Below are 26,000 nucleotides of genomic sequence, written 5' to 3' on the forward strand. Positions count from 1 at the left end.
GGGAGGAGACGCATGGCAGGTGTCCGCCCACGTGGCAGCAGCAGCGGAGTCGGGTGAAGCTGATGATGAGCTAGTGATTTGTTCGTGCTCATGTGGGTACACTGGTGTCTGAGTGCGTGTTGGGATTAGAATCTTTCGATGCGCTTGAAGGGTCGTCTTCAGGGTTTGGGTCGGTGTGTTGGCGAGTTCCTCCTTGCATTGTTGTGTAGTTTGTCCTGCTTGCGTGTATTCATGTCTGAGCGGTTGGTGCACGAAGAGGTACAGAAATATCACCAGTCCCACCCACTTATTGTTGTTGGTGTGGACGTGCGGGGGGGAGGGTGATCGGCAGCGCGCGGGCAGCAGTGGTGCTGGTGGCAGGCAATGCCGTCGAAGCTGGAGGGAGATCGTGAGATGTGCATGTGAAATGGCAGCAACACCGGGAGTCAGTGGTGGTGTCTCAGTGCGAGAAGCGCGTCGCTACATTCCCCCAAGCTGTACGACACATCCAACGGAGCGTGCCCACGTGCTCGAATCTGGTTGCACACTGCGTGAGGCGCTTGCTTGGTATGGGCTTAAAGCCTCTCGGGCAGTGCTAGCCGTTGTTCGTATCTGGGAAAGGGGGGTCGAGATTGTGCTGGTGAGCTGCTTCGCATGGTGTGTTAAGTGCGGGCGACTCAGAAGAACTACGAGTCGCCGCCTCGTCACTCTCTGTGTCGTCTTGTGCGCTGTCGTCTGTACTTGTGGTGTCCCTTGGCAAGGAGCACCGCTGTCGCTTGCGCCGTGACGGAGCCGTGGCGTGGCGCGTAGGACGAGCCACTCGAGCTCTCTTTGCTCGTCCACACACACACGTGCTACGGCTAGGGGTGCACTCGCCAAAGGCGTCGGCGCTCTCTTCCATCAGTGCAGACTCTAGCTCAACGCTCAGCGCATGCCAGCCGACCTCTACCACATCCGTTGGCGGATGGACTGCCCACGACAACCTCAAGGCAGGCTCTAAGAGTCTCACAAGTCGCTCCAGGCGAGCTGTCAGATCGGCCATCGCGGCGCTGTGTGCGGCGCGGCGCTGCATGGGCGACGCAGTGCATTGCTGTGCTGCAGTGGTCGCGGCACGGAAGTTCTGACGGCTGCGGTAGCGCACGAGCTTCGCAGAGTTCACGTGGTACTCGGATTTAAGGCTGCACCGCAGGTAATGAAGCAGTAAGGCGCCAATTGCCTTCCACCGCATAACCATACTACTGTTTGTGTCGGTGAGCGATGGTGGGGCAGTCGACCCCTCATTTTCTCTTAACCAGTCCAACGCTGCCTGCCCGTTCAAGTCGAGGCCGGTGCGGGCCTGCTGGAGCACATGCAGCACGTCATTCTCATGCGGAAACGGTAGCGTCGCAAGCGCCAGCGTCAAGTGACAGAGAAAGAGGAGCGGGTGAAAGAGACTGAAGACGACCCCCGACGAAGATGACGCGGCAAGAGCTTCGGTGGCGTCGGTAAGCTGCTGCGCATGTTCCTCGCACCACGTCCGCGCCTTGTCATCTTGGTAGAAGAAACGCACCAGGGTGGTGATCATGCTATCGCGTAGCCGTTTGTGCAGCAACGTGTACACAGAGCTGTGGACGCTGTACCCGCTCAGAACGCCACCGGTGCCACTGTCGACAGCAGTGGCAATAGCAGTGGTGAGCAGCTTGTCAGGAACCACGGCGCTTCGAAGAAGGTTCACGCCGCACGTGTGATGCAGACAAAACGCGAGCTCGACACCCCGCCCGACCGACGACCCCACCACCTCATGGTGTTCACAGGAAATGGTGAGAGTGGCCGCCGCCTGCTGCCGCAGCGGTGCATGAACGTCCGCGGCGAGGGCTACGATAACCTGCATATATTTTTCAGGTGGAAGCAGGCCCCCGTGCGCAGCTTGCTGAAACAGGCGCAGGCAGAGCGAGCGCACTTGGTTGTTGGGGGTGCCGCAGCTGAGCCGTGCAATGTCGCCATGGAACTGCTGAAAGATCCATGTTGCCATACCGCTATTGAAATCCTCTGTGTGTGCTGCAGCCGAAGAGTGCAGCAGTGGCACCCGTCTCGCGTTGCCTCTCGCCTTCATCTGCTGTGGCGCATTGACAGCGACGGCGGCTTGTTTATGGCGCAGGCGCTTGACACGACGACCAGGCAGTGGCGCCTCAAACTTGTCGTCGCCGTCACCATTTCCCCAGCTACCACTCGAAGTGTCGCTGGCGTCACCACCGCCACTAGAGCCGAGGATGAGTGCTGTTGTGTCGAGGTGAGTAGCCTGTCGCGCTGCCGCTTCCACCCGCTGATCCTCTTCCTTGAGAAAATCGGAGAGCAAGGAGAGACTCTGTAGTTGAAAACGCACGTCGTGGGAGCGAAGTGCGTCACGAATGCGCCCCTCAGCGCGGAGAAAGTACGTCGTGGGGTCAAGCGTGCACAGCGATGCGACAACACGCAGAGCGATCACGGTAACGCCTTTCCGTGTGGTGGAGCCGCCACAACTCCCCAAGACATCTTCGAGGAGCTGATACGTGTTAGCCATGATACCGGGACCCTCAATGAGCGCATTCGGCGCTGTTGCTCCTGCGTTATGACCAACTAACGACTCCTCTACGAGGGCCGGGTGCGGCGGGTGCTGCCTCCAGCCCGGATACATACGCAAAAACTCGGACAAGAGGAAGAGGAAGCGCAGTGTGTAGGCGACACTCTGCGGCTGCGTGGCCAAGCTCGGCAGCAGTCCCCGCACACGGGTGTAGTAGGTGTTCATGAGCGAGTAGCAGAGTTGCAGGTACGGCACGTTGACCTGTCCGGAGAGACGGTGCTTGGCGCCACACGTGATGAGGGCGCACAGTGCACTGCAGGAGGCGACAATTACGCGCTGTTGATACGGCCCCACGTACTTGGATAGCAGTGCTGTCAGGGAGCGTGCAAGTTGATCGAGAGAAACGAGGGGTAGCCGCGGGGCCTTCAGAATGAAGTGTAAGGTTTGACACATGTGCAACAGCGCCCCGCCCAGCGCCTCCGGTGTTTTGGCGAGTGGTGATGTGGGAGGCGGGGGGTAGGCGATGGACTGCACTAGCACCTCGGCCAGCGGCTGCACCCACTCCCCGCGGGCCTGCGCGAGGGCCCGCATCGCGGCGAGGCACGACACGGCGTCCTCGGTAGAGTGAAAGCAGTTGTACCGCGTCCACAGCGATCGCGCAGCGCAGCGCATGACGTGAAGCAGCCGGGCCCCGTCAATGTGATAGCCGCGTGGGCGACGACGCGCCACAGCCGTACTCGCAGCAGTGGAGCTCGGCGAAGTCTCACCTGCAGGGTCGTATGCGGTCACATATGTGTGCATGCCCTGTAGCACCTGCACCAGCGGATTGTCCTCGCCAAGATCGTGCGGGTAGTCTGGCGCCACCATCACCGCCAGCGCAACGAGCTCCTTTGCCAGCTGCGCGTGGGCCCCAGTGAGGGAGCCCTCGGCGTCGCCTAGCGTTACCACCCAGCGGCGCAGAAAGTGCTTCACCACATCCTTCCGATGCCTCTGCGCCTCGGCCTCGTCGGGGGCAGCGAGTTGCAGTAACTTATACTCGATGAAGAAGAGCAGCGGTGCGCCGTGCGGGGTGGCGAAGAAGCACTGGTAAGCGTCATCTGTCAGGAATGCGTCGAGGGCAGCGATGGTGCGCGACACCACTGAGCCGCTCTTGTCGTTGAGAAGGTAAAGGAGGCTGCTCACCACCTCGGCAGTGAGCCCGTCGGCGGTCACGGAGTAGTCCGTGGCAGTCAACTCGCCCTCAGCCGCGGTGACGGTCGCGCCATTCAGCATTGTAAGAAGAAGGGGCACGATAGACTCCCGCACTCGCGCACTGTCGTCCTGCACGCACTGCCGCACCACTGGCCACAAATAGCGATGAAGCGGCGGGTGTTCCGCGGTAAGGCGGGCGAGGTGGGCGAGTGCTTTTCTTTGTACCACATCCGACACCGGCACCGCGACGCCCTGTGCGTCTTTGAGGTGGAAGATGGAGAGCAGCATCGATACCAGGGTATGCCGCGTACGTAGGCTGAGCATAGAGTTGCTGAACTGAGTGCTGATGACCTGCGTCCACACGCACACGTCGTTCCAGTTGGCCGGTGCGTCCCCTCCACCAGGGGGGCGCTGCCACCGCACGAGTAAGCCAAGCCCTGCCTCCGAAATCCATTCCTGATCGGTATCCTGCAGCGAAGCCCACGTCGTGACCTGCGCTGCGCGCAGGCTAAACCACACTGCAGCGTAGTCCGCCGCGGTGGACGGATTTGCGATAAGCTGCGATTCAGCCATGTAGACGGATCCCATGACCCCAAGAAGAGAGCTGTCCGCTGTGCCGATGCTTGGCATCGCTGCCTTGTCCGTTGCACCACACATGTGCTCCCAAGCCTGTTGGTCGGCAGCGGTGGGTGGTGAAGGAGCAGGCACACACACTATATTCTGCAGCACCAGGGGACCCACCCCCTGGCCCCTGCTGGCCACGTCCCTGAGCCGCTCCATCTCCGCCAAGATAGTCGTCGGCACAGACGACTGCCTCTCGTCGAAAAGCTTCAGAGCCACGCGGGCCACCACATCCACTGCCAGTGGCCGCAGCGCCTCGGCGGATGCCGTCGTGGCAGACTCAGCGCTGAGGCACAGCTGTGCCAGTGCGTGCACAAAAGTGCGCAGCAGCACATCCGCGCCTGGCCACTCCGGCACCCCGAGAAGATCCGTCAAGTCCTCCGCCAGGACCACTGCCGCCGCCCACGCCGCCGTGTCCTCAGTCCGGTCCCCCCTTGACGCGCACCGCAGCAGCAGCTCATGCACAAACGTGCCGGCCCACAAGCTGCACTGACGCTGCAGTGTCTCCACAGTGCTCAGCTCACCTACTTCGCCTGAGATGACCAACGACTGCGCGCCTGCCAGCATGGAAACGGTGAGGGGTAGCACAGTGCGTCCGTCATAGTTTACACGATAGGTCCGCTGCGTCAGACACGCGGAAGAGGTGGGTAAACGCTGAAAGAACACCTCCACCAAGCGCTGCCGCTCCACCTGGAGACAGTTCCAGATGCATCGATACAGGTGCACCGCGCCGTCAATGATGTAAGTGCTATAGAGCAGGTGCACTTCCTTGGAGCAGCTGCGCGTCACATGAAAAAGACACTGGTAGCACAGCTCCTCGAGACGGCTGATATCGGTGTCCGGTACAAGCCGCACTGTGCGGTTGCACAGCATGACGGCGAAGCTGCGCAGGTAGCCCCGCAGCTGTTCTAACCAGGGGTGCAGACTCGATGTGGTGCACATGCGGTCAGCTGCACTACGTTGCCCAAGAACTGTAGACGAGTGTCCCTCTTGCTTGCCACTTGTCTCGGCGCTGACCCCCACAGCCGCCATGTCTGCTGATTGCTGCACTCGCAAGAGCAACGCCGCCACACCACGAATAACCCGTGCGAACGCGTCGACTGTATGTCCTACGAGTCCCGCTGGCACTGCCTCAGTGGGGAAGTGCGGGTGGGCTAAGCACTGGCAGCAAAGCCACGTGCGCGCAGACCATGGCAACTCCTGCAGACCAGAGTTGGAGAACACTCCCGCTTCCTCCTCGGCACTAGTGCAAGATGCAGCGAGCGCCGTCAAGCAAGCAGTCATCTGCGCAGACGGAATGCCCTCAAAAGGACGCACTTGAAGGGGCAGCCAGGAGACGAAACGGAGGAGCAGTGGCACATCGAAAACAACAGCGCCGCTGCCACTATCACTGGCGGTCTGTCGCACAAAGTCTGCAAAGGAAATAGAATTTACATCGGTGCGCTCGCTGCCCCTCAAGGACGTCTCCAGTGCCTCTAGGCTCGCCGACTCTGAAGTCGTGCGCGGCCTGTAGCTCGCCGCCACCCTGGGAATGGTCGGAGTAGACGCGGTCGTCGCACTCGCCCGCCGCCGCCCACTGGCGGGGATCGACGGCTTGCCATCAGCCGGTGCCAAGGTTCGCAAGCCCATCGACGTGTCCGCCAGGCTGCTTCCCAATTCCGCTGATCGCCGCGGCCGCAGGGATGGCCCTGTAGCATTTTCGCTTCTCACCCAACTTTCTGACTCGGGAACACGCGTCAGCGGCACGCGGTGTGCGAACGCGTCCTTACCAGGAGGTAGCAGGGATGATGTTGTGCCTGATTCGCACTGCTTGCGCAGTTGGGCAACATTCAGCAGCGTATTTCGCTGCACCATAGAGGAAAGCAGCCCTTGAAGGCCACGCGTGACGGTTCGACTGACACAATGTGCGGCAGAGGTGCGGCCCTGACAGCGAAGGGAACTACAGCTGTCGTCGGCGCTGCCACAATTCTCATGGAATTGTCCTGCCTCGCTATGGAACTGCTCCTGCAGAAAGCGTGAAAAGACACCAGTGAGGAGCAGCTGCTGGGCAGACTCCTGCATACCGCGTGACAGCTGGTCCAGTTCCGCTGACCTCCATGACGGCAAAGCAGAGGATTCTGTTGGTACACCACCGGCAGGGACCTCCTCCTCCGGCCTCGCCCATTCCGTCTCGAGCCGCAGCTGCGATACCAGGCGAGGCACCGGAAAGGAAAGCAGCAGCTTCGGAACGGGGTTGACGGACTCGTTAGCCGCGATAAGACACGGCTGCGGGGGAAGTGAGATGACAGGTTTGGCAGACATGGCCTTGCACCTGTGCAACACACACACACACACACACACTATATATATATCTATATATATATGTGTGTGTATACGTATATATAGACGTATATTTATATGGAAATAAAAACGACAAAGTCTGTCCGTGCACCCACGTGTGCAGGTCCCCTTAGTCTGGTGCTTTGCCTTATTCCGTTGTTCGGTAGTGTTTCCCCTCCTCCGGCAAGCGTCAATGATTTATATGAGCGCTAATGAGTCTGGGCGCTGGTGTGTCTGGGTGTCTGGGTGTCTGTGTGCGTGTGCGTGGCTCTATGAGTGTCCCTGATGAGAGGTGAACGAGTGGAATAGGGGAAAGGAAAAAAAAACCAACAACGTTTATCGGAACGCTCCGTGTCAATGCACGGGGAAGGTAGCGTGTGTGGGGAGGGTGGGAAATGAAGAATAAAAAGGGCAGTGAGGGAGCTGACGGAGGCGTGGCAGGCCAAGCAGTATGGTCCACGGGGTCTGCTGGGCAGTGTGACTGGGTGAGAAGCGAAAAAGAAAACACAGCAGGTGGAGTGGAAGAGTCCAACAAAATGAGAGAGCCAGAAACTGTGTGTGCCTGGGTGTATGTGGGTGTTGCACAAGGGGGTGGATACGTGATGGTACGGAGGCCAAATGGGTGTGAAACACGGAGAGTGCAGATCGACGATGGCGGGAGGGTGTGCGGACACAACAGACAGGGGAAAAAAAAGCGCCAACACGTTTGGCGGCCTGTCTGTGATTGGCTGCACAGCCGGGAGAAAAAAGGCGAGACAGCAGATCAGTCCCAAACAACACAACACAAGAGGGCGAGGCACAGACAGATATATACGCACACTTGCGGGGAAGGCAGAGCAAGACGCTAGCCATGCCACAGAACGGGAAGAGGCGAGACAAGGGGAGAAAAGGGGGAGAGTTGCTAAGTGAGGAGATGCAAATGAGAAGTGGCAAGGGGGCAATGAAGCATATTCCGTAGCCATCGATATGTATACGGTTGGCGCGCGAACGTCGACATGCTCACGAAGACGTCTCTGCCACACTATGGTGCCACATCGATCTTGTCTGAGTGAAGCAGGCACGCGGGGGAGAGAGAAACGGGTGGGACAAGTCCATGTCGTGAAAGTCCAAAAGGCCAAGCCGCTGGCGGCGGTGCGGGGAAATGCAAGGATGAGGTGAGGAGAGACCACACACATGCATATGCCCATCACAGACTAGGTAACGCCTAAGAGTCGTATCGAGGTTCAGCTGTGTGAATCTGGGGGACGGGGGGGGCCACTCCAGATGTCGTGCACCTCACTGTGAAGCTGCCCGGTGTCACAGCTGCGGATTAGAAACCCCTGGCTTTGGGGGCGGAGTGGTGCACAAATCGAAGCAGCGGCACTTGGTCATCATCGACTCGTGCAACTCGGCAGAGTCCCGGCAGTCTTCGTAGAGGTGCTCCACGAACTGCTGCGTCGCCAGCTTGGCGCGCTCCTCTGTGTGAGTCGGAATGCGAGACAGACGCGCTCGCTCGTGCCACAACAGGACCAGCGGCAGCACCTCGTCCACCATGCGATGCAGCAGAAAATCGCAGGCGAGCAGGCGAATCGCCTCGAGTCCGCTCAGCGTCTCAAATAGAGCCGGGGTAACGACAACATTGCCGAGGTTGCGCCGCTCCACTTCAGCACGGGCGCGTGGCTCGGCTGCAATGGTCCCAAAGGCGGCCATGGGCTCTCGCAGCAGCGCAAAGAGGGAAAGGTACACGCGGTAGATAGTGTGGAGGTGGCTGCGGGGGAGCTCAATTTCGACGCTAGTCGCCGCCTCCGCCGCGACCACGACAGTTGGCGCGTAATGCGTCCATGGCCAGTCGATGGGAGGCGGAGTTGGAAGGGAAGTCCTGCCGGGGTCGTCGTCGGACTCGTCCTCGGCTGTGCCGTCCTCTTCGCCCTCGCCCGCCATGAGACGCGCTTTGTGTCCGTCACGTCGACTGCGCTGCATCAACCGTCGACGCTCTTCCGCCTCGCTAATGAGGCGCTGCCGCGTCACATCGGCCCACGTCAGAGCCGCAGTGGTTGTCAGGAAACACGTGAGCCCACGTACCGCCGTCTGAACAGCAATGGCGGCCACTTGGTCGTGCAGTGTGCAGTGCTGCAACACCGCGTACACAGCCTCCAGCACCACCGATTGAAGTGCCCGCACGCGAGCATGCGCCGAGGTGGTGTGGCGCTCCTGCTCTTCGCACATAGCCTCCTGGGGAACACAGTAGTTGAGGTACGCTGCGAGGTCTAACGCGTCGCGCAGCAGGGATAGCGCAGCTCTGCGGCCAATCACGTCCTCTGCGACGACTGTGCTGTCGTAGCGGCTGCACAGCTGAAGGGCCTCGCGCGCCACGTGAATAGTACTCGACACAAAGTCTGCCACCTGTGCGGCCTCTTCCAGGGAGACCATCTTGGTAGGCCCCCGTGTGAAGCTGGCCGACATTGCAGCCACGGAGAGCCGTTGACGCACGAGAGCAGTGAGGTTAGCGCCGCTGAAACCCAACGCTGCGTGGTCGTTGCTGCTGCCCTCCCCGCCTCGAATGAAGCGGCGCTCTAATAAAGCGAGACTGCCGCGCAGAACACTTGCTGCCGCAGGCCGCAGGTGCTCCTCCTTCACCGCCCGCGCCGTCTCATCCACGATAAGGGTAGAGTGACGCAGCAGGAACAGAAGAGTGTCCGTCTCTCCACAGGCAGCGCTGTACACCTCGACGCAATGCAATGCCGCCTCATGCAGTATCCCACTGGCAGCGGCCTTCTCGAGGACAAGGTAGAGCGTCAAGGTGAAGAGACGCTCAAGGGCCTCGGCCCTCTCCGCATCCGGCCTCTCTGTGGTTGCCCAGTCGCCGCACGCGAGTACTTCAGCCGACAAGGCGAGAATTCGCAGCAGCGTGGCAGCGACCACCTGCCGATGGTGCACTTGTTGATAGGTACACAGCGCCTCATCTTGAGTCACGGCCCAGAGATGGGGTTGCGCCACAATGCTCCAGAGCTGCTCGAACGACCCCGCAGTCAGGTCCGCTGGATGTGGATACATGCAAGACCTCGTTGCCTCATCATTAGGGACCACCATACCCGCCGTGGGAGGAGGAAAGCAGCTCGGCAGAGAGCGAAGGACTTGCAGTGGGTGAAACTGCCACACAACGAGCCGCGGCAGCACGTACAGCACGGCTGGGTGCACCGCGTAGGCGTCCCAGTCCTGCAGCACTGCGTCATACTCGGTGAGCAGCGCGTTCGTCAGGCGCTCTCCAACAGTCTCATTCCCGTCACCGAAGTCGTCGTCGCGGCAGTCTGGCGTCAGCGTAGCAACCGTCGGAAGTCTGGCGAGGGCACCAGCAAGGCAAAAAAGAAACTCGTCCACGACACCGGCGGGGTACTTGCGCGGGCGGCGATGGCTGTACAGGGCCGCTTCATCCATCTCAGTGCCAACAACGCGGACGCACTTACGAACGACAGACAGGAAGATAGAAACCGCCAACTCGCTGACGTCTGGCGACTCTGCCGTCGACGACGCCGCCTGGGGTGGGGCTTGCAAGGGGAAAAAGCGGTCGCGCAGCCCCGGTGCCCGTGCAACCGTCGTGGCGAGATGAAGCAGCTCCACCCCTCTCAGGTACTGCAGCGCCTCGGTGACGGCAAGCACAGCCCAGGAACTGCCCATCAAGGTGTTCATGCGTGCGTCATCCGTAGAGTTGCGCAGACTGCTACCAGTGCACACAATCGAAGAGGCTGCCTCCACCGCGCCAACAACGTCGTCCCCGAGGTGGTGCAGGTGATCCATGTTCTCCACAATCGCGTAGGCCACCATCAGCAGCGAGCCCAGCGGCGTGTTGGTGCGCTCCGTCATGGCCGACGACAGCAGCACCGAGACGATGAGCGACTTCAGCGCAGCAACCGTAACAGGAGCGTGGGCACTCCGAACGAGCACCGAGGGCACAAAAATGGAGCGCAGCGCACTAGCCAAATGCACCTCGGCGTCCTGCACCCACGTCTCCGGCTCCGCGGCTCCAAACCCAATCGTCAGTGCAGTGCAAAGCACCTTGATCGCGCTCAGACATACCTTGGTTGAGTCCTTGCCGTGATGGGCACGGTGGATGTAGCGCACAGCCACTGACACCACGCCGGGAAGACATAGTCGCACGTTTTCCATCCCTATCACCTCCAAAATAGCCAGGCATGCATCTAAGCTGTCCAGTTGCAGTTGCCGAAACCAGTGCTGCGAGTTACCGTTGAGAGACTTAAGCAGCTCGAGAATAAAGAGCGCCGCGTGTGGGTGGTAGTCACGCGTCCGAAAGAAGTAGCTGTGACGCGCCGCCCCCGTGCGGTGAAACTTTGCCACAGCCCGCACGGCAAGCAGCTTCGCCTCCTCACCCGCGTCTAGCGTTGAAGAAGGGAAGGGAAACAAGGAACTGGAGGTACCGCTGGCGTTACTCTGGGGATCAGCGTCGCTCTTGTTGCCAGATGAGGGACTCAGCTTGAAGGCGTCGATGAAGCAATGCTCCAGCATACCGAGCAACTCATCGACCCGCTCCACCTCACCGGTCTTCTCGGTGAGAGGGAGCAACACAGAGGAGAGAAACATCTCCTGCATTCGGTGCGACCCTCTTCTCGTAATTCTGTGTAAGGGATAAGGGGGGGGGCTACAAGTTCACTTCGAGGACTCAGAGGTGGCACTGAAGAAAACGGACACACACACACACACGTTCGTCCGCGGAGGTGGGTCGAATAAAGGCTAAAAGGCGGAAGAAGGGGGAGGCCCGTGCGGTAGACTAACACGCACACACAAATTGCATTTCTCGAACGCGGCCAAAGAGAACCAGTATGGAGAGGGTTGGGTGGGGGATATGGATAGGGAGAGGGGCAGGAAGATGAAGAAGCCCCCCAATCGATTTCCCGCACCCCTCCCCCCAAGCCAGCCGGTGAGAATCACGTGCAAATAACCCCAAGATAGGAGGTAAAGCATGCGTCAGGTAACCCCAGCTTGTCTCCCTCTCTGTCTTGGTGCGTTCAGTTCGTCTATGCTGCAAAACAGACGTCGTGTGGAAGAGAGGAAAAAATGGAAGCACTGCAATAGAGAGAGTGTGTGTGTGTGCGTGTGCGTAGATGTGTGAATGTGCTCCCGTGTGCGTGGGTGTATGAGTGGAGGGGGGACAATGGCCACACCTGACAAAGACAAGAGAGGGGCGTGGAGACAGGAGAGGAGAGAACGGAAGGAGGCAGAATAAACGAAAGCGCGATGCGCAGCAGGATGCGGGTCAGCCAGCACGCAGCAGTCTCGTGCACTGCACAAGAGTGAAGTGTAGCGGATGCGCAAAAGGCGGTGTAAGTTTGGTGCTTACCACCTCTTCTCAAAGCATGCGTGTGGGCACCTCGCCGAAACGGCCATGTCCTAGAGAAATGCAACGAACGCCGTTGTGCGCTGCCGTGTAGCGTCGGAGCTGCATGTCTATCTCTGTGCGTGTGTGTGGGGGGGGGTGGGGGGAGGGGGGGAGGGGGTCTTCACGTGTGTATGTGTGTGCGCATGACTAGAACAAATCATCGTAGTCATCAACAGCAAACCCGTAAAACTTCGGCGTCTCATCGTACAAGGCCTCAAAGTAGTGCACGTAGTGATCCTCGATCTTTTGGCGTGCGTAGCCCATCTTCACCGTCATGAAGCCGTTGGCGAGGGTAAACTCGTCCACAAAGGCAAAGCGGCGAACGTGAGTGCGAGGGGGCAAGTCCTGCGAGACGCGCCGCAGCTCGGCGCGGATGCAATCAGCCTTTTCCCTATCGTTGACGAGCGGCATACCATCTCGACGCTCCACCTTGCGCAAGTGTGCGGCAATGGCCTTAGTGTTGGCCACCACGAGTGCCACGACGTAAGGGCGACCATTTCCGTAGATGAAGACCTGCTTAATGAACGGGCTCTTTGTCAGGGTCGCCTCCACCTCGAGCGGGTTCACCGTCTTGGCGTTCGCCAACTTGATGAGGACGTCTTTGTTCCCCCTCACCGTTATCCATCCTCCGGTGAGGGTGCCGTAGTCGCCGGACCGCACAAAGGTGCGGCTTCCGTACTCCACCAGCGAATTCTTCGCCTCCTCTGGGTCGATGTGCACGTCAAAGTAGCCCTGCATGGCGTTGGGGGCCTCTACGAGGATCTCGCCCAAGTCCCCTGGCGCCACAATCTCATTTTTCTCGTTTACGACGCGCACCTCGAGACCGGGCAAAGCTTTGAGACGCTGCGGCACATCCACATCGGTGGCGATGAGCCCACCCGCCTCCATGCAGCCGTACGTGTTCACCACAAACACATCCAGGTCCGCCATGAGCTCTGACTGATCCTTGGTGAGCTGGTGGCCGATAATGATGACGACGCGCAACTCCGAGCCAAACTGTGCCTTGAACTTGCCGAGCAGAGCGTGGGAGAAGGCCCGGAGTGTGCGGCCCGGTTTCTTGAACATGAGACGGTTTTCAGTGATGCGACCGACGACGAGCCGGGTGAGGTCCTTGGTGAAGCTACCACGGTTCAATATGTCGTCTACGATGTTCGCGTACGCGCGCTGAAAGGGCTGCGCCACAGAGACAATGACGCTCGGGTTAACAAGGGGTAAGTCTTGGAATCCCTCCAGGGTTTCAGGGGGGATGCACACGCACGCGCCTTTGCACAGTGCCTGATACAAGTCTGCCGTTAGGGTGCCCGCAACGCACCACGAGCACAGCGACATGAACATGTCGCTGTGCGTCAGCGCCTCGCCAAGGCTAGCATACACAGAGCTGACGTTCGCAACGATGTTCTTGTGAGACAACATGACACCCTTTGGCGGCCCCGTGGTGCCAGCTGTGAAGACAATCATCGCGGTGTCCTCAGCACGGACGTCCGTTCGCGCAGGAGTTTTCTCAGGCACGTCTGCCGCAATGCTAATCGCAACTGCATAGCTGCCCTCCCCAACCTGATCCTCAAAACAAATGGCGTGCTCAAGCTGCCCCACACGACCAATCCACCCCTTGACTGCTGCGTACGACGCCTTTGTCTCGACAAAGAGAACCTTGGACTGTGTGCTTCTCACCACGAGCTGCGCCTCGGACGGGGTGATATTGGTGGGAAGCGCCACAAAGTGCGCCCCCAGCTGCATGGTGGCGAAGTGTACCACAACCCACTCATAGCGGTTCTCGCTAATAACCACAACACGAGATCCCTTCTCGACGCCCATCTTATGTAGCAGTGTCCGCATCGCCTCAACTTCAGTGTTGATGGACTCATACGTGGCCCAGACGTAGCCAAGCTTGCCGCGCACCCACATCTTGCTCCCCAGAAAGCGGCGGGTTGGCCATGCCTTCAGCGCCTGCTCCCACAGCTCCACGAGCGTGCTCTGCGGCTTGATGACAAGGCCCAGCCGGAGGTCGTTGTTCATCTGATGAATCCCGGCCGTATCCGACTCCTGGTAGTACGATCCGCCAACATTCATGCCGAATCGCAGCGAGCACCTCAGCGCTGCCACCTGCTGCGCGCCGCGGTAGCCCCGTAACGACCGACGAGAAAAACGCTGCAGCATTGGACTCGCACTCTTCCGATCCCCAATACAACGCTTCAGCGAGGCGTTTTTTGCACCTAGGCTCCTTCTTGTGCCTCTCTGTGTATCTCGCAGGAGCTCAGAGAAGCGCAAAAGGTGAGGAGGGCAGTTGAGCAACGGAACACCGAGCTGAGCTAGTAGGAGATCGTGCCAGCGCTTACAGGGAGGTGGGGAGTGGAGAAGTCTACTGGGGGACGCTAATCCTGGTCTCCCCTCTCGCCACGTCAAACATACCGAGAGAGGAACCGAAGAGGCAAAGATAGATGAAAGGTGCCACCCCTTTCCTGTTAGTGGCGACGCGTACACCGAGCCAGGGTTGAGGAGGATTGAGAAACAGCGAAACAAAAAGTAGGTGGGAGGCGGAGAAAGTAGAGAGGAATGAGAGAGCACAGAGGGTCCTCGTGCACCAAAGAAGAGGAAAGAATGTCGATGACGGCGATTCACAACACCGACGAAACAAAAAAGGAGGCAGTGGAGCATCCAAGAGGAAAACTGTCTATGTGTGGCTCCCTCGGCTTTCCCCTCTCTTCCTCCGGCCCCACAAAACAAATACAAGGAGAAAACGGAAGAGGAGAGGGGGGCGCACACGTCGACTTTTGCTACCACCTTGGAATGAGCAGGGGGGGGTTGCACGCTGCGCTCTTTCCTCGATGAGCCTCACGTCTTTCATATATACCACAGGTACGCGATGGACAGTGTCTCGGGGACTTCTCTTGCCTGTTCTCACGGAATGCCGAATGTCGGCAGAACATCTTTAATCATACATGCAAAGGCAAAGGTGAAAAAGAACTAACGCATGCAGCGAGAGAGCCCATTGGTGCCTCTCGCCGTTGGAGCAAAGGAAGCCACTGGCCACTCCTCATGCTTGAATTACATTCGTGAAGAGGGTATCTGGAAGTGGGTGGCCAACAGAGGTAAGGAAAAGGGGGCGTGGATACGTACGTATCCACGGAAGCCCCTTTAGCTGTCTTCCTCTTCCTCCAGCTCATCCGCCTCCGCCTCGCTGTCGATCTCGGGGATTTCCTCGCCGCGGCGAACGAGTTTCTCCACGGTGGAGGTTGGGTCTGCCACCTCTGTGATATCAGCGCACTCTGACTGCACGGGGGGTGCGGGTGACGGCGTGAAGGCCGCATCTGTCTTCTTCAGGCCGTTGCCAAAGTACACGCAAGACCAGCGTTTGCCACCCTCAGCCGCGTACGCAGTGGCGCCGGGCCAGCGAAGGGATTGCACCACCGCAATACGGTGAGCCTTACTAACATTGTTCTCCACGCGCATCGTCCAGCACGCAATTTTCATCTTGGTGGAATCATCATCTGGGACGTCATCGTCGCGTAAAGGCTTCAGTGGCGTGTTGTCCGCCTCCCCGGGGTCTTTCTCCTCACCTTCCTCGTCGGGTTCCTCCTCCTCCTCCTCGTCCTCGTCGTTGATGGGTGGCGGCAGCTGCGGGATGTCGACAACCCCGTAGAGGTAGTCGCTTTGGATAGGAGCGAAGAGCTCCACCTCCTCCTCTTCCTCCGGCTCTTCCTCCTCCTCCTCACCCTCAGCATCGCCCTCGGGTTCGGCCGATTCGGGTTCGGTTTCCTCCCCCTCCTCCGGCTCAGGCTTCTCCGGCACCTTTGTTTGCCTACCGTTCTTGTAAATGTACCCCTCGACGTGTACCCAGCGGTCCGTCGTCAGTTGCGCCACGTCCACCTCCTCCTCATCATACACCGGCGAGGGGACTGCCAGCGGCTTGTACTTGGCCTCCTTCGGCTTGCGCGGCGCACCACCCTCAGCGTCCTCATCCTCGTCCTCCTCCGTGTCTGGCTCCGGCTCTGGCTCCTCGAGCGCACCTTGGGGAGCAATGGTAGTGCCGCTGGTGATACGCGCCAGTTGCGCTCGCAGGTACGCGGCCTCCCCCCACGGAAACGTTGCTGCGACAGGCGCCGATAAGTCTCCCGTAAAGAAGCGCTTTGTTTCGCGGGCCGCGTTGATCTGCTGCGGCGTTACATCTGGCAACTTCTCCCACTTGTCGGAGGGTGATGCGGTAACCCAGAACGTGTAGCGATTCACCCCGACATAACCCGGCTCAGCCTGCACGGGCACAATGCCCTTTTTTCGCTGTGGCTTTCCCATCGTGTTGGTTTCCACGTAGAGGATTTCACCTGCCTCGACGTAGCGCCGCGTGCGTAGGATAAAGTAGTCACTGTGCGTGCCAAAGATCTTGCCAAAGAACTTGATGTCCTGCAAGTTCTTCTCCATGGCGAGGTTGGTGACGGAGCGGTCGAGCAGGAATGCCTCCTCGTCGGCAAGGCCGCAGCCCGCGGCAGTCCAGAACTTGTTCTGCGCCGCAACGGACTCGAAAGATGGCGCCTTCAGCGGCACCACGGTGGTAGTGGTAATGGTGGTGTACGGATCAGGCTGCTCGATGATGGTGTGCACCTCCGGGGCTGGGCGATTAAAGAGCTGCTTGTTGCCCTCGAAGCGCCGGAGCTCTTCGGCGGGCACCTGCGAAGCCTCACAGCACGCTGAGGTGCTCTCGCCGCATACAAAGCTGTGCGTCTGGATGAAGCTTAAGATCTCGTGCAGCTTTGACGGATCGCCGGCAACGTTCTCAGGGTTGTCCTCGAGAAGAAGCTCCATGAGACGTGTGAGCTGGTCATATGCACTCACGCCATCCTTGTCCGCCTGCATGAGGTATGCCTTGGCACTGGCGAACTGCTCCTCCAGCTCCGCCACAGAAAGAGCTGCGGAGGCCATTGTTTCGTGCCCACTCGGAACCCCCGTAGTCGGTGGAGAGTTAGCTCGATTCAAAGGATCGAGAGAGCGCGGCCGCCGTCGCGAAAAAAAAAAAAAAAAGAGAGAAGACTCAGTTTCTCTGGGCACTCGAGAACTCGAGGTGCAACCTTTCCAGGGTTGACGGTTATGGAAGAGGCTGTAGAGTCCAGCTGATCAATCACGGTGCCCAGACAACGAAAGTCACGGGGGAATAAAAATGTGGCTTACGCTGAGAATCCGCAATGGCGCACCTGTTTCTTTCTCTCTGAGTTGTGGATGACGAAGCCGATGTCGAGCTGCACGACTGCGTTGCGGCTGCAGCACAGACAGATTGAAGACCACACGGGCACTGTTGAAACGAAGAAGAGAAGAGTGAGCAAGAGAGTGGTGGAAGAAGCTGGGGAAAACTCATGACGAGTGTCTGCCACTGCGGTCGCTCTTACCACGACAGAAAGCATGAAACAAAGCATGCAACGGTTTGCCTGACTCTTGAATTATCCGTTGTGTGCTGCCGTTCGGTGTTCCGGCAGCTCAACGATGGGCGTTCGTGGTGCCTTCGACGTTCCGCGTCTCAACCTTAATGGCGCATTTGCCAAACTCTCACCTCCAACGGATGAGGAGCATGGACAGGTACGAAGGGTCACAACAGCGTTCGCGGGACAAAAATAAACAAAGAGAGTAAAGTTGTGGGCCAGTAAGACGTCTAGGGAGAAATCCTTCACGGAAGTCCAATGAATGCATCACCTCGTTGCACTGGGCCCATTCCAACTCTGAGTCATCACGACTTTCTCTGCGATGAAAATGCTCATGAACAATACAAATGAACGTAACACGCACACACCCACATACGTCCGGAGAGCGTGCTAGACGAAAAGAAGAAAGGGATGGCAAGCAAACAACAAAAGAGAAGCGTACCCAGCCCAGGGAAGAGAAGAGCAGGGAAAGAAAGAAGATGTGGCACAGCTTCCTCTGCGTGAATGAGTGCGAGATGACCGCTTCTATCCGCGGCCATCATCTCTTTGCCCATCTTTCAGATTCGTCCACCTCTCTTTTGTTCTTTGTTGCATCTTTGTACATTTTTTCTTTGCACGCGACTGCCTGTCTCCCTTTTCTTCCCAAGTAAACAACCCCAACATGCAATGCCCTGCAAACACAAACATTCACAGACATCCACACACTCGACAGTCGCCGTCACATAGTCTTACAGTGAAAGAGAAATAGAGAGAATTTTTCCGCTCATCGTCTGCATGTTGCCATCGAATATGACCCGAGCCCCACTCCAATTCCGACCCCCCGCAGTCCCACCGCGCGGCGCGAAGCAGCCGCAGACACGCGCCGCCGCAACGCACCCGGGTCACGCCGACACCCCCAACATGCGGACGGCGCAGGGGCGTTTACCGCCCCAGCTTTCTCTGACGCAGCGCCGTCCAGAACCCGACCGCCAACATCCGCAGCGACGCGCTGGTCTGATTCTCCCGCGTCCTCGGTGCTTGCCCTGCGCGACCACAAGAAGTGATTCGGGGTTGGCAGTGATAGGGGGCCTTTTTGGCTCTCCGACAGAGTGGGGAGTACTGGAGCCTGAGATGCCACGCTGAGGTGTACCCCGTCATCAGGAAGAACATAAAGGAAGGGAAAAAAAAAATTCTGGAGAGAAGACGAGGTGAGATGATGTATGCACAGGGCGTCTTTCGAAGTCGGATGGAAGGAAACAAACCGAAGAAGAAAGAGGAAGGACAAATGAGCAGGAGGTGAGGAAAAAAAAAAGGAAGAGCACATGAGAAGTGGGAGGGAGGAGACAAGAAAGAGAAGGGGTGGTCCTGTGCCATCAAAGAAACCTCCCTCAAAGAAAAAAAAGACAACTATGAAGCCCGAAATAGCAGAAATATCCGATGCAGTAATGCACACGCATGTCAGCCAAGCCGATCCACGAGTTTGCCAACGTACTTTTGAATTGAGGGGTCCGCGCCCGCGGTAGGGTCCTGTTGCAGTTTGCGAATATCCTCTCGCAAGTTCAGCGCAACAAACCTGCGGCGGAATATGTCGTATGCACAAAACGAGTTGATGGTGAGCACTGCAACCTTTTTCGATGACAGAGAGTCGTCATCACGCAACATCCTCAGCAGAGATTCCACTACGCTAGACTCAGCCAAGGGGCTCACAAGCTGGTCGCCGTTCCGAACAAAGTTGCTCAGAGCACCGGCGGCGTTTTGACGCGCCTTAACGTCCCCACACGCCAGAAGGCCCACCAGCGAGGGAATGGCTGGGCTTAGCAGATTATACAGGTAGTCACTGTGAAACGCAGCATTGCCAATGGCAAACGCTGCGAGCTTCTGAGTCTGCGCGTCGCTGTCGCTGCAGCACTTCACCAGTCGCCCCACAATGTGGTTCTTTTCAAGTGGCTCGAAAAAGAAGTCAGAGTGTTTGCACAGATTCCCGATAAGCGTGCACGTCTTGCCGCGCAAGTCTTTTTCTGAGTGCTGGAGGAGTGCAGCCACGCAATCATATAGGTTGGATCTATGAATGGGCTCGTAAAACTCTGCAGACATGCGTGCCATTTGTGATAGCACGACCAACCCGTCCGACATCAACCCTGTCCCTGCTTTGTCTGGGTCGAGAATGCGCCTAATTCGAGCAGCGTCTACGCCACCGCAGTCTATGAAAGCCTTGATAGAATCTGCGGAGTTGGCGCACAGCTTCGCGATGATGGCAAACGGATTCCCGAGAAAAACTCCCTCAGAATAGTCCATAGCGTGCACAAGCAACTCGACAACTTTCTCCTTGTGCAGCACGCGGCTGATGTCGCTCAGCAGCTTGTCCTCCAAATGTGTTGGATTTGAGGACGAGCTCACGGGCCGTAGCGAGTCGGACAAAATCTGAGACACGATCGTCACGTGCGCGCTGACGCCGGTCGCGCCACCGCCACGACATGCTGGCCAGTAAAAAAGCTGACGGAAGTAGTCAGTTTTCATGGTGCGGCAGATGACTGAGAGCCAGTATAGGCTCCCCGACTCCCCTGAATACGGGGCTATCGGCTCCATCAACAGACTCATCGAGAGAGCTTGCTCCTTCTGCTGCTGAAAGATCTGCTGCGCTGCTCGCAACAGTGTCTGGACGCCGTTGGGTGACAGCTCCATCATTGGATCGCTGTCACGCAGAAGTGTCATAACCAGCAATGCTAGGTTTTTGGTATCACTCTCCAAAAACCTGTGCTCTAATCTGTCGGGGAGCTTGACATAGACGAGCGAGTCTGAGTCTGAGAAAATCAACGACAGCATATGAGCGACGCCATCTAGCAAGCCGTAATCAGGATACCAATAGCTGCTTCCCAGCGCCCGCGGCGTCACGGGGCGATTCGGCGCGTCTGACACGGTATCAACGATGGAATAAATCCCGTCTAGCAGAGCATCGTTCACTTTAAACGAGACAATGTCCTTCAGCTCTCGGTGAGCGAAGGCGATAAGAAGAGCCGCTGCCGCTGCATAGGTTAACGGGGGAATTTTATTCCGATGCGCGTCTACTGCCCCGGCCTCGTAGTAGCAGACAGCGGAGAGTGCTTGTGTCACTAGCTCCAGCACCCCCTCACGATTTATCCGCTGCGGGGATGCCAGCTTGATGTGCGGAATAACAATAGACACTGTATGAAAAACGAGAGCCGCGTACTCGTACGACGTCTTGCCCCTTGAAACACTGTTGTGGTTGACTGATTTGAGGATGGCCGCCCACATCTCCGGAAAAGCCTGCAGCTGCGTCACCATCGGTCCAAACCTGTTCTCCCAACGGAAACACTGAAAAATGATCTTCACACACGTTTCCGCAAGAGAATTCGCGTCGCTGCTTATTTCGCCAATTATGAAATCGAGCGCCGTGTGAGGCTTCTTCATCAGCGTCAGAGCAACCTGCTGCCGAATAAACAGATCTTCCTGCTGGTGTGAGTGCTTTTCCTCTAACACCGCCACTCCGTCGCGCTTCGGACGCTGGGAAGGAAAGGAAAGCACATCACCATCTTCCGGAAAAACCAACACTTGCACGAGCTGCAGCACTAAACCGACAACTTTCACCGACTGCCTCTCGTTGAGCAGCGTCAACGCAGCCTCCAGGACCCCAGAGTCAAACACCGCAAGAAGGCCAGTGCTTTTTGTCGCGTCCCCATTGGACGCGCTAGTCATTCGCACCAGCTGGGTAAGAGTGGCACAGACCTCGAACTCGCAACCGCTCATGAGTTTTTGCACTGTCTTCGTGTTGAGAATATCATCGTTTTGGGTCGATTGGCGCTTTGGGGCCGCACGGCCGGCATTCCCATGGAGTCGAAGACACCCCAGCCGATCCATTCGGGCCTTCATCTTCGCATCATGCTGCATAATAGCATCCTGCCACGACGCGTCACTCATCGTCAGCTGCACAAATGGGTGGTTCAGCAACTCAGGCCAATTGAGCCGTGATGACGCGGACTTAGTCAAGAGGCCGCTAAGAAAGCTCTTGAATTCGGGGCTGATCGGATCATTTGCCTTCGAGTCGTACTTGACGGGCTCACAAACAATCTTCTTGATCAATGCAAAAAGATTGTTCGTGTAGAAGGGTGGCTTGCCGTAGTACAGCTCATACAGGATGCAGCCTAGCGACCACAGATCAACTCGGTTGTCGTACGCGCGCTCTTGCACCAGCTCCGGCGCCATGTAGAGCGGTGTACCCTTGATGCTTGTTAGTACGATTGTGTTGTAGCTCATGGAGCGCGCAAAGCCAAAATCTGCTAGTTTTACAGCGCCGTTTTGGCCAATTAAGATGTTTTGTGGCTTCATATCGCGGTGGATAATTCGATTAGAATGAAGGTAGTTCAGTGCCTGGATGAGTTGCTTTGCAATCTTTTGGACCTCCTTTGCCGGCAGCTGCTTGTCATCCTCCAGGATATCATACAGCTCACCCTGCGCATACTCCATCACCACTACAAAGTCAGAATCCGTCTCAAAGGAGTCGAAAAGCATGATAATATGTGGATGATTCAGCTTCGTCAAAATCTCGATCTCGCTTCGAAGATTTTTAAGCTCCTTCTCGTTTTTTCCCTTCTTGACGATGAATTTCATTGCTACTATTTGACCCGTGCCCTTGATGCGGGCTTTGTACACTTTACCAAAGGAGCCCTCACCGATAGACTCGATTATTTGGTAGTCCTCCATGGCGACAAGTTTCTTTGCACAAGCACAATCAGCGGTCAAAGTGAGAGAAAGTGGAGTGTGAAAATTAATGCATCGAAGAGCGAGAAAGGATGCATATAGAACTTCCTCTTGGTCAAAAAAAAAAAACTGATGGGATCCCGCTTTCCCAGGATATGGTAATGAGTTGTCTTATTCCAATGTGTCCATTCAGTAGCGATAAATCTCTCGGGCCTCCCTACCTTGCAGGTACTGAACCCTATCGTATTAGAAAGGGCTCGGTATTGGCTGGTATAGGGGCTGCTTAGCTGCCCCACAGAGTCAGCTCTGGACTCTGATGCCGCGCTGAGGTGTCCGCAGTCATCAGGAAGAATGTAGCAAAATGGAATATGAAAACAATTGTAATTTAAAACTGCAAGGTAACAGTCAGCTGGAGATCATACGACTTTTTCAGTGGCGTAATAATTTTATTTATGTGTGTGAATGTGGCTTCCAATAAGGAAGGTAGCTAATTCCACAGAAATATGCTTTGCCCTTGTTTATGCTTCCTCTCCTTTGACGCCATACAAATAATATAAAAGACAAGCTACATTGTGGGCGGAGAGCTCCTTTGCTCGGAGCATTATTGCGGTTATTACGTTAAAAAGAGAACGAATAAGAAAAAGATGGGAATATTTAGAAGGTGAGAAAATAATCGTTGAGGAATATTGTAGCTGTTAATGTGCAGGTCAGACACATGAAATAGTTGCTTCAATCCTTAATAATCGACTCGTGAAAAGGAAGCAACTTAGAAAAAGAAAAATAGAATCAGAAAAGGGTGAAAGTGAAGCCCAAGGCGACCTCTTAGCCTCATTGACCCTCTCAAGCTTTGCAGTCTCACCCGCCTCTGTAGCTTCAGCACCCGCCATCTCTCGAGCATCCCGCCACTGACACCTCACTCGGGTTTGCTCCGTGTAAGCAGTGTCGAATTCAGTCGTCCTCACGAACTTGATCTCAATCAAACCACACAACCCGGTCCTCCTCTCATTAGCAAAGATAGGCCCATGCCGTGTGTGAACCATCGTGACCTCCGCCGTGCTCTAGTCAGGGAGCGCCTGTGCGACAATAACAGCAGAATTGATAACCGGATTCAGCGAAGCGATTTTCAGCCCTGAAACGCCCTTGCGCAATAAAAGCTTCACCTTTTCAGCAGAGATTGTGTTCGCTCTTTGGAACCCTGCGCGGACAACATTGCTCGGGAAGTCAGCAACGGTGGTCATTTTGAGCAGCGAGAATAATATTGTAAGAGCTGGTTGCTGTTAAACACAGTATGTGATCGTGAATACATAATGAAGTTGTAATGGGAAAGTAAGAGAAAATAGGTTGAGAAAATCAGTTGTCCTTTCTGCCCTTTCCCATTTGTTTCGCATTATAATGCGTACACAAAGCATCAAGATTTGCCGTGCAAGGCCGCGCGGCGTCACGAGCACTCCAGCAGATACACTCTATGTTCGCGAATTTAGCCATAAAAAACTATAGCTTTCAGTTTTCCATGTGTCATCTGCTTGCTTTTTTATGTGAAATTGGGGTTCTATTTGTCATTGTGGTTTCGCGGAAGGCTCAAAGGGGCGAATTATTGCCCACTACAATATTTGTTCAGAACGAAAAATTTCTTGGGTCTGTGTTTTGATATAAAAAAAAGTGATTTTTTTTTTTATCGTGCTTTTTTTTTCTCAACGATCGCATCATCACCGTCGCCGGCTCGCCTAGCTTATATGGGCCATGGTATACCAAATCATTGGTGGGGAATCGTGTTTTTTTCTTTTTGGCCTTTTTTGCATTTCGTCGACACACCTAAGCTACACTTCTTAATTAGCTAAGGTATATTTTTTTTCACTCAATAAAAAAAAAATTCAAAACACTTTTTTCGCTTTGGTAGAGCACAAGAGAGTAATGCAGTGTTTACTTTCTTCCTCCTTCGAGCCTGAGTTCTCTTCGTCATTTGTATCACTCGTGCAGTTGGGCTACTCATCATTCCCCTCACATGTCAAGGCACTGGCCTTTGCCGCTTCACGATCCTTCTGCTGCTGGTCGTAGATAGCGTCGAAGTCAGGGGACTTCACAACGGTAACCTCAATCTTGTCGGTAGTTGTTGAGCGAACATCATCGAACTGAGCGCGTGCAGTACAAATCTTTTTCACCGTGACGACGCCTTGGTTCTTGAGCAGCTCCACAACGGAGACAGCGTCTGCAATGGCAGTTCCGAGAGCGGAGATGGTGACCTCGGGGTAGCCTTCGTGAAGGCGGTGCTTGGTGTAGTCGACGTAACCGAACTTGCGCTTGTTCGAGCTCACACGAACAACCGCGTTTCCGCCGTTTTCGTTTGACATATTTGGTATAAAGGCAAAATGTAGCGGTTTTTGTTTTTGTTGTTCTTTTGAAGCTGATTTGCAGACTGAGAAGTAAGATGAGTCAGAAGAGACGATAGAAGTCTAGAAAATCGATGCGAGTGTTTATTCCGGTACCACCCATGCATGTTACCGCGAAGGAGATGAAATGTTCTGAGAGATATTTTTTTAAGTTGCAGTACCTTTAACAGCAACACAGCCGTCTATATAGGAAGCGATGATGATATGAGTAACAGTCAATCGTGGAAATCATGTCCAATAACCCTGTCGACACCTCGGTTTGGCAGTTCGCTTTGTCTCCGGTAAAATGAGCATATTTTTTAACGCTGCGCCACAACACCCCGATAATCGCAAAAAAAAAAAATTGGCGTTGGCAGCCCCCGGCCGCACACAGTGTAGCAACACAATGTGCGGGGTTTGAGCGCTAAATATCTTTAGAAAGGGGTTTGGCTGCAATGTTTCTCCTGGCATTAATTTCATAACGGGGTCCCCTCGCCTGGGGACGGTCCTGCGGGCGGCCCGGCTTCTGGGTGCGTTTTCCACACCCCGCCAGGCGTTCCCGGCGGCCCCGTTCTTTGCCCAGGGGCCCCCCTCCCACCCAGCCTCAAAAAAAGCCTGCCTGAACAACCGCGCACAAGTACACAAAAAACAACCGGCCCCGCACACACCTGTTCCGGAAACCCCACCTCAGCCTTTTCTGGCCAACGGGCCAAGAGAAAAAAAAGCACGCAGCACGCCCCCCTTTCCCACAAGCCCCATCGCCAGCATAGGCCGCGCCACCCACCCAACACCACCCCCAAAACCAAGCTAAAAAATGCAGTGCCACAACCACCCCAACCCTTCCTCAGCCTCACCCCCCCCCCGTCTGCACGAAGTGAAAAAGACCCCGGGGATGCAAAGCCCTCCACCCACGCGCACGACCAAAGGCCAACACCCACCACCCAATCACACCCCCAAAGCGCCAAGCGAAACGAAGCAAAAGAACCAGCGCGCCAGTTCCCCTGCGGAAGAAAAGCCGAGGCTGAGTTCCGCAGTGCGTTTGCAACCCCGCATTTCCCACCATGCTCAAAACCACAGGAAAAACTACTCCGGCGCAAACAACGCGCCAGGCACGGACCCCATAACGCCACGCTCCCCCCACCCCCCTCTGGGTTCAAGATCCAGCGCCAACAAAAACATTCGATTTTTCAGACCAAAACATGCAACCTGCGCCTCACAAAAGATAGAGCCATACCCGATCATATGGCAATACCGAAACACAACCACGGCGCCAACAACCCAGGCATTGCAAATCAGACGCCTCAACGACACATCATACACAACCCCGTAGCTCCAAAATAAAATGTGCAAGCGCCAAAGATCGGCCGCTCTTTTTTTCTGGGCTGGCCCTTTATCCACTTCCCGTTACCGCCAAAAGGCACCCCGCGGTCCCACCGCGCGGCGCGAAGCAGCCGCAGACACGCGCCGCCGCAACGCACCCGGGTCACGCCGACACCCCCAACATGCGGACGGCG

At 56.5% G+C, this 26,000-nt stretch overlaps 6 protein-coding genes across 6 annotated transcripts, besides 1 other annotated feature; all 6 read right to left on the reverse strand.

Annotated features, from left to right (window-relative positions):
* Window positions 1-574: 574 nt before the first annotated feature.
* On the reverse strand, window positions 575-6,631 carry LPMP_130290 (hypothetical protein; the record flags this gene model as incomplete). The annotated part of the gene is made up of 1 exon (XM_010698810.1): window positions 575-6,631. One exon carries the CDS (start codon window positions 6,629-6,631, stop codon window positions 575-577), a length of 6,057 nt encoding a protein of 2,018 aa, XP_010697112.1.
* Window positions 6,632-7,945: 1,314 nt separating this feature from the next.
* LPMP_130300 (hypothetical protein) lies at window positions 7,946-11,233 on the reverse strand (the record flags this gene model as incomplete). The annotated part of the gene is made up of 1 exon (XM_010698811.1): window positions 7,946-11,233. The coding sequence occupies one exon, from the start codon at window positions 11,231-11,233 to the stop codon at window positions 7,946-7,948; it is 3,288 nt and encodes a 1,095-aa protein (XP_010697113.1).
* Window positions 11,234-12,167: 934 nt separating this feature from the next.
* On the reverse strand, window positions 12,168-14,177 carry LPMP_130310 (long-chain-fatty-acid-CoA ligase, putative; the record flags this gene model as incomplete). Its single annotated transcript, XM_010698812.1, has 1 exon — window positions 12,168-14,177. The coding sequence occupies one exon, from the start codon at window positions 14,175-14,177 to the stop codon at window positions 12,168-12,170; it is 2,010 nt and encodes a 669-aa protein (XP_010697114.1).
* A 978-nt stretch (window positions 14,178-15,155) lies between these two features.
* Window positions 15,156-16,934, reverse strand: LPMP_130320 (flagellar radial spoke protein, putative; the record flags this gene model as incomplete). Its single annotated transcript, XM_010698813.1, has 1 exon — window positions 15,156-16,934. The coding sequence occupies one exon, from the start codon at window positions 16,932-16,934 to the stop codon at window positions 15,156-15,158; it is 1,779 nt and encodes a 592-aa protein (XP_010697115.1).
* Window positions 16,935-18,862: 1,928 nt separating this feature from the next.
* MKK2 (mitogen-activated protein kinase kinase 2) lies at window positions 18,863-22,123 on the reverse strand (the record flags this gene model as incomplete). The annotated part of the gene is made up of 1 exon (XM_010698814.1): window positions 18,863-22,123. The coding sequence occupies one exon, from the start codon at window positions 22,121-22,123 to the stop codon at window positions 18,863-18,865; it is 3,261 nt and encodes a 1,086-aa protein (XP_010697116.1).
* A 186-nt stretch (window positions 22,124-22,309) lies between these two features.
* Window positions 22,310-22,467: a repeat region.
* Window positions 22,468-24,102: 1,635 nt separating this feature from the next.
* Window positions 24,103-24,468, reverse strand: LPMP_130340 (hypothetical protein; the record flags this gene model as incomplete). Its single annotated transcript, XM_010698815.1, has 1 exon — window positions 24,103-24,468. One exon carries the CDS (start codon window positions 24,466-24,468, stop codon window positions 24,103-24,105), a length of 366 nt encoding a protein of 121 aa, XP_010697117.1.
* Between the last annotated feature and the right edge of the window lie 1,532 nt (window positions 24,469-26,000).

Source organism: Leishmania panamensis, assembly GCF_000755165.1.
Source record: "Leishmania panamensis strain MHOM/PA/94/PSC-1 chromosome 13 sequence".
NCBI lineage: Eukaryota > Euglenozoa > Kinetoplastea > Trypanosomatida > Trypanosomatidae > Leishmania > Leishmania panamensis.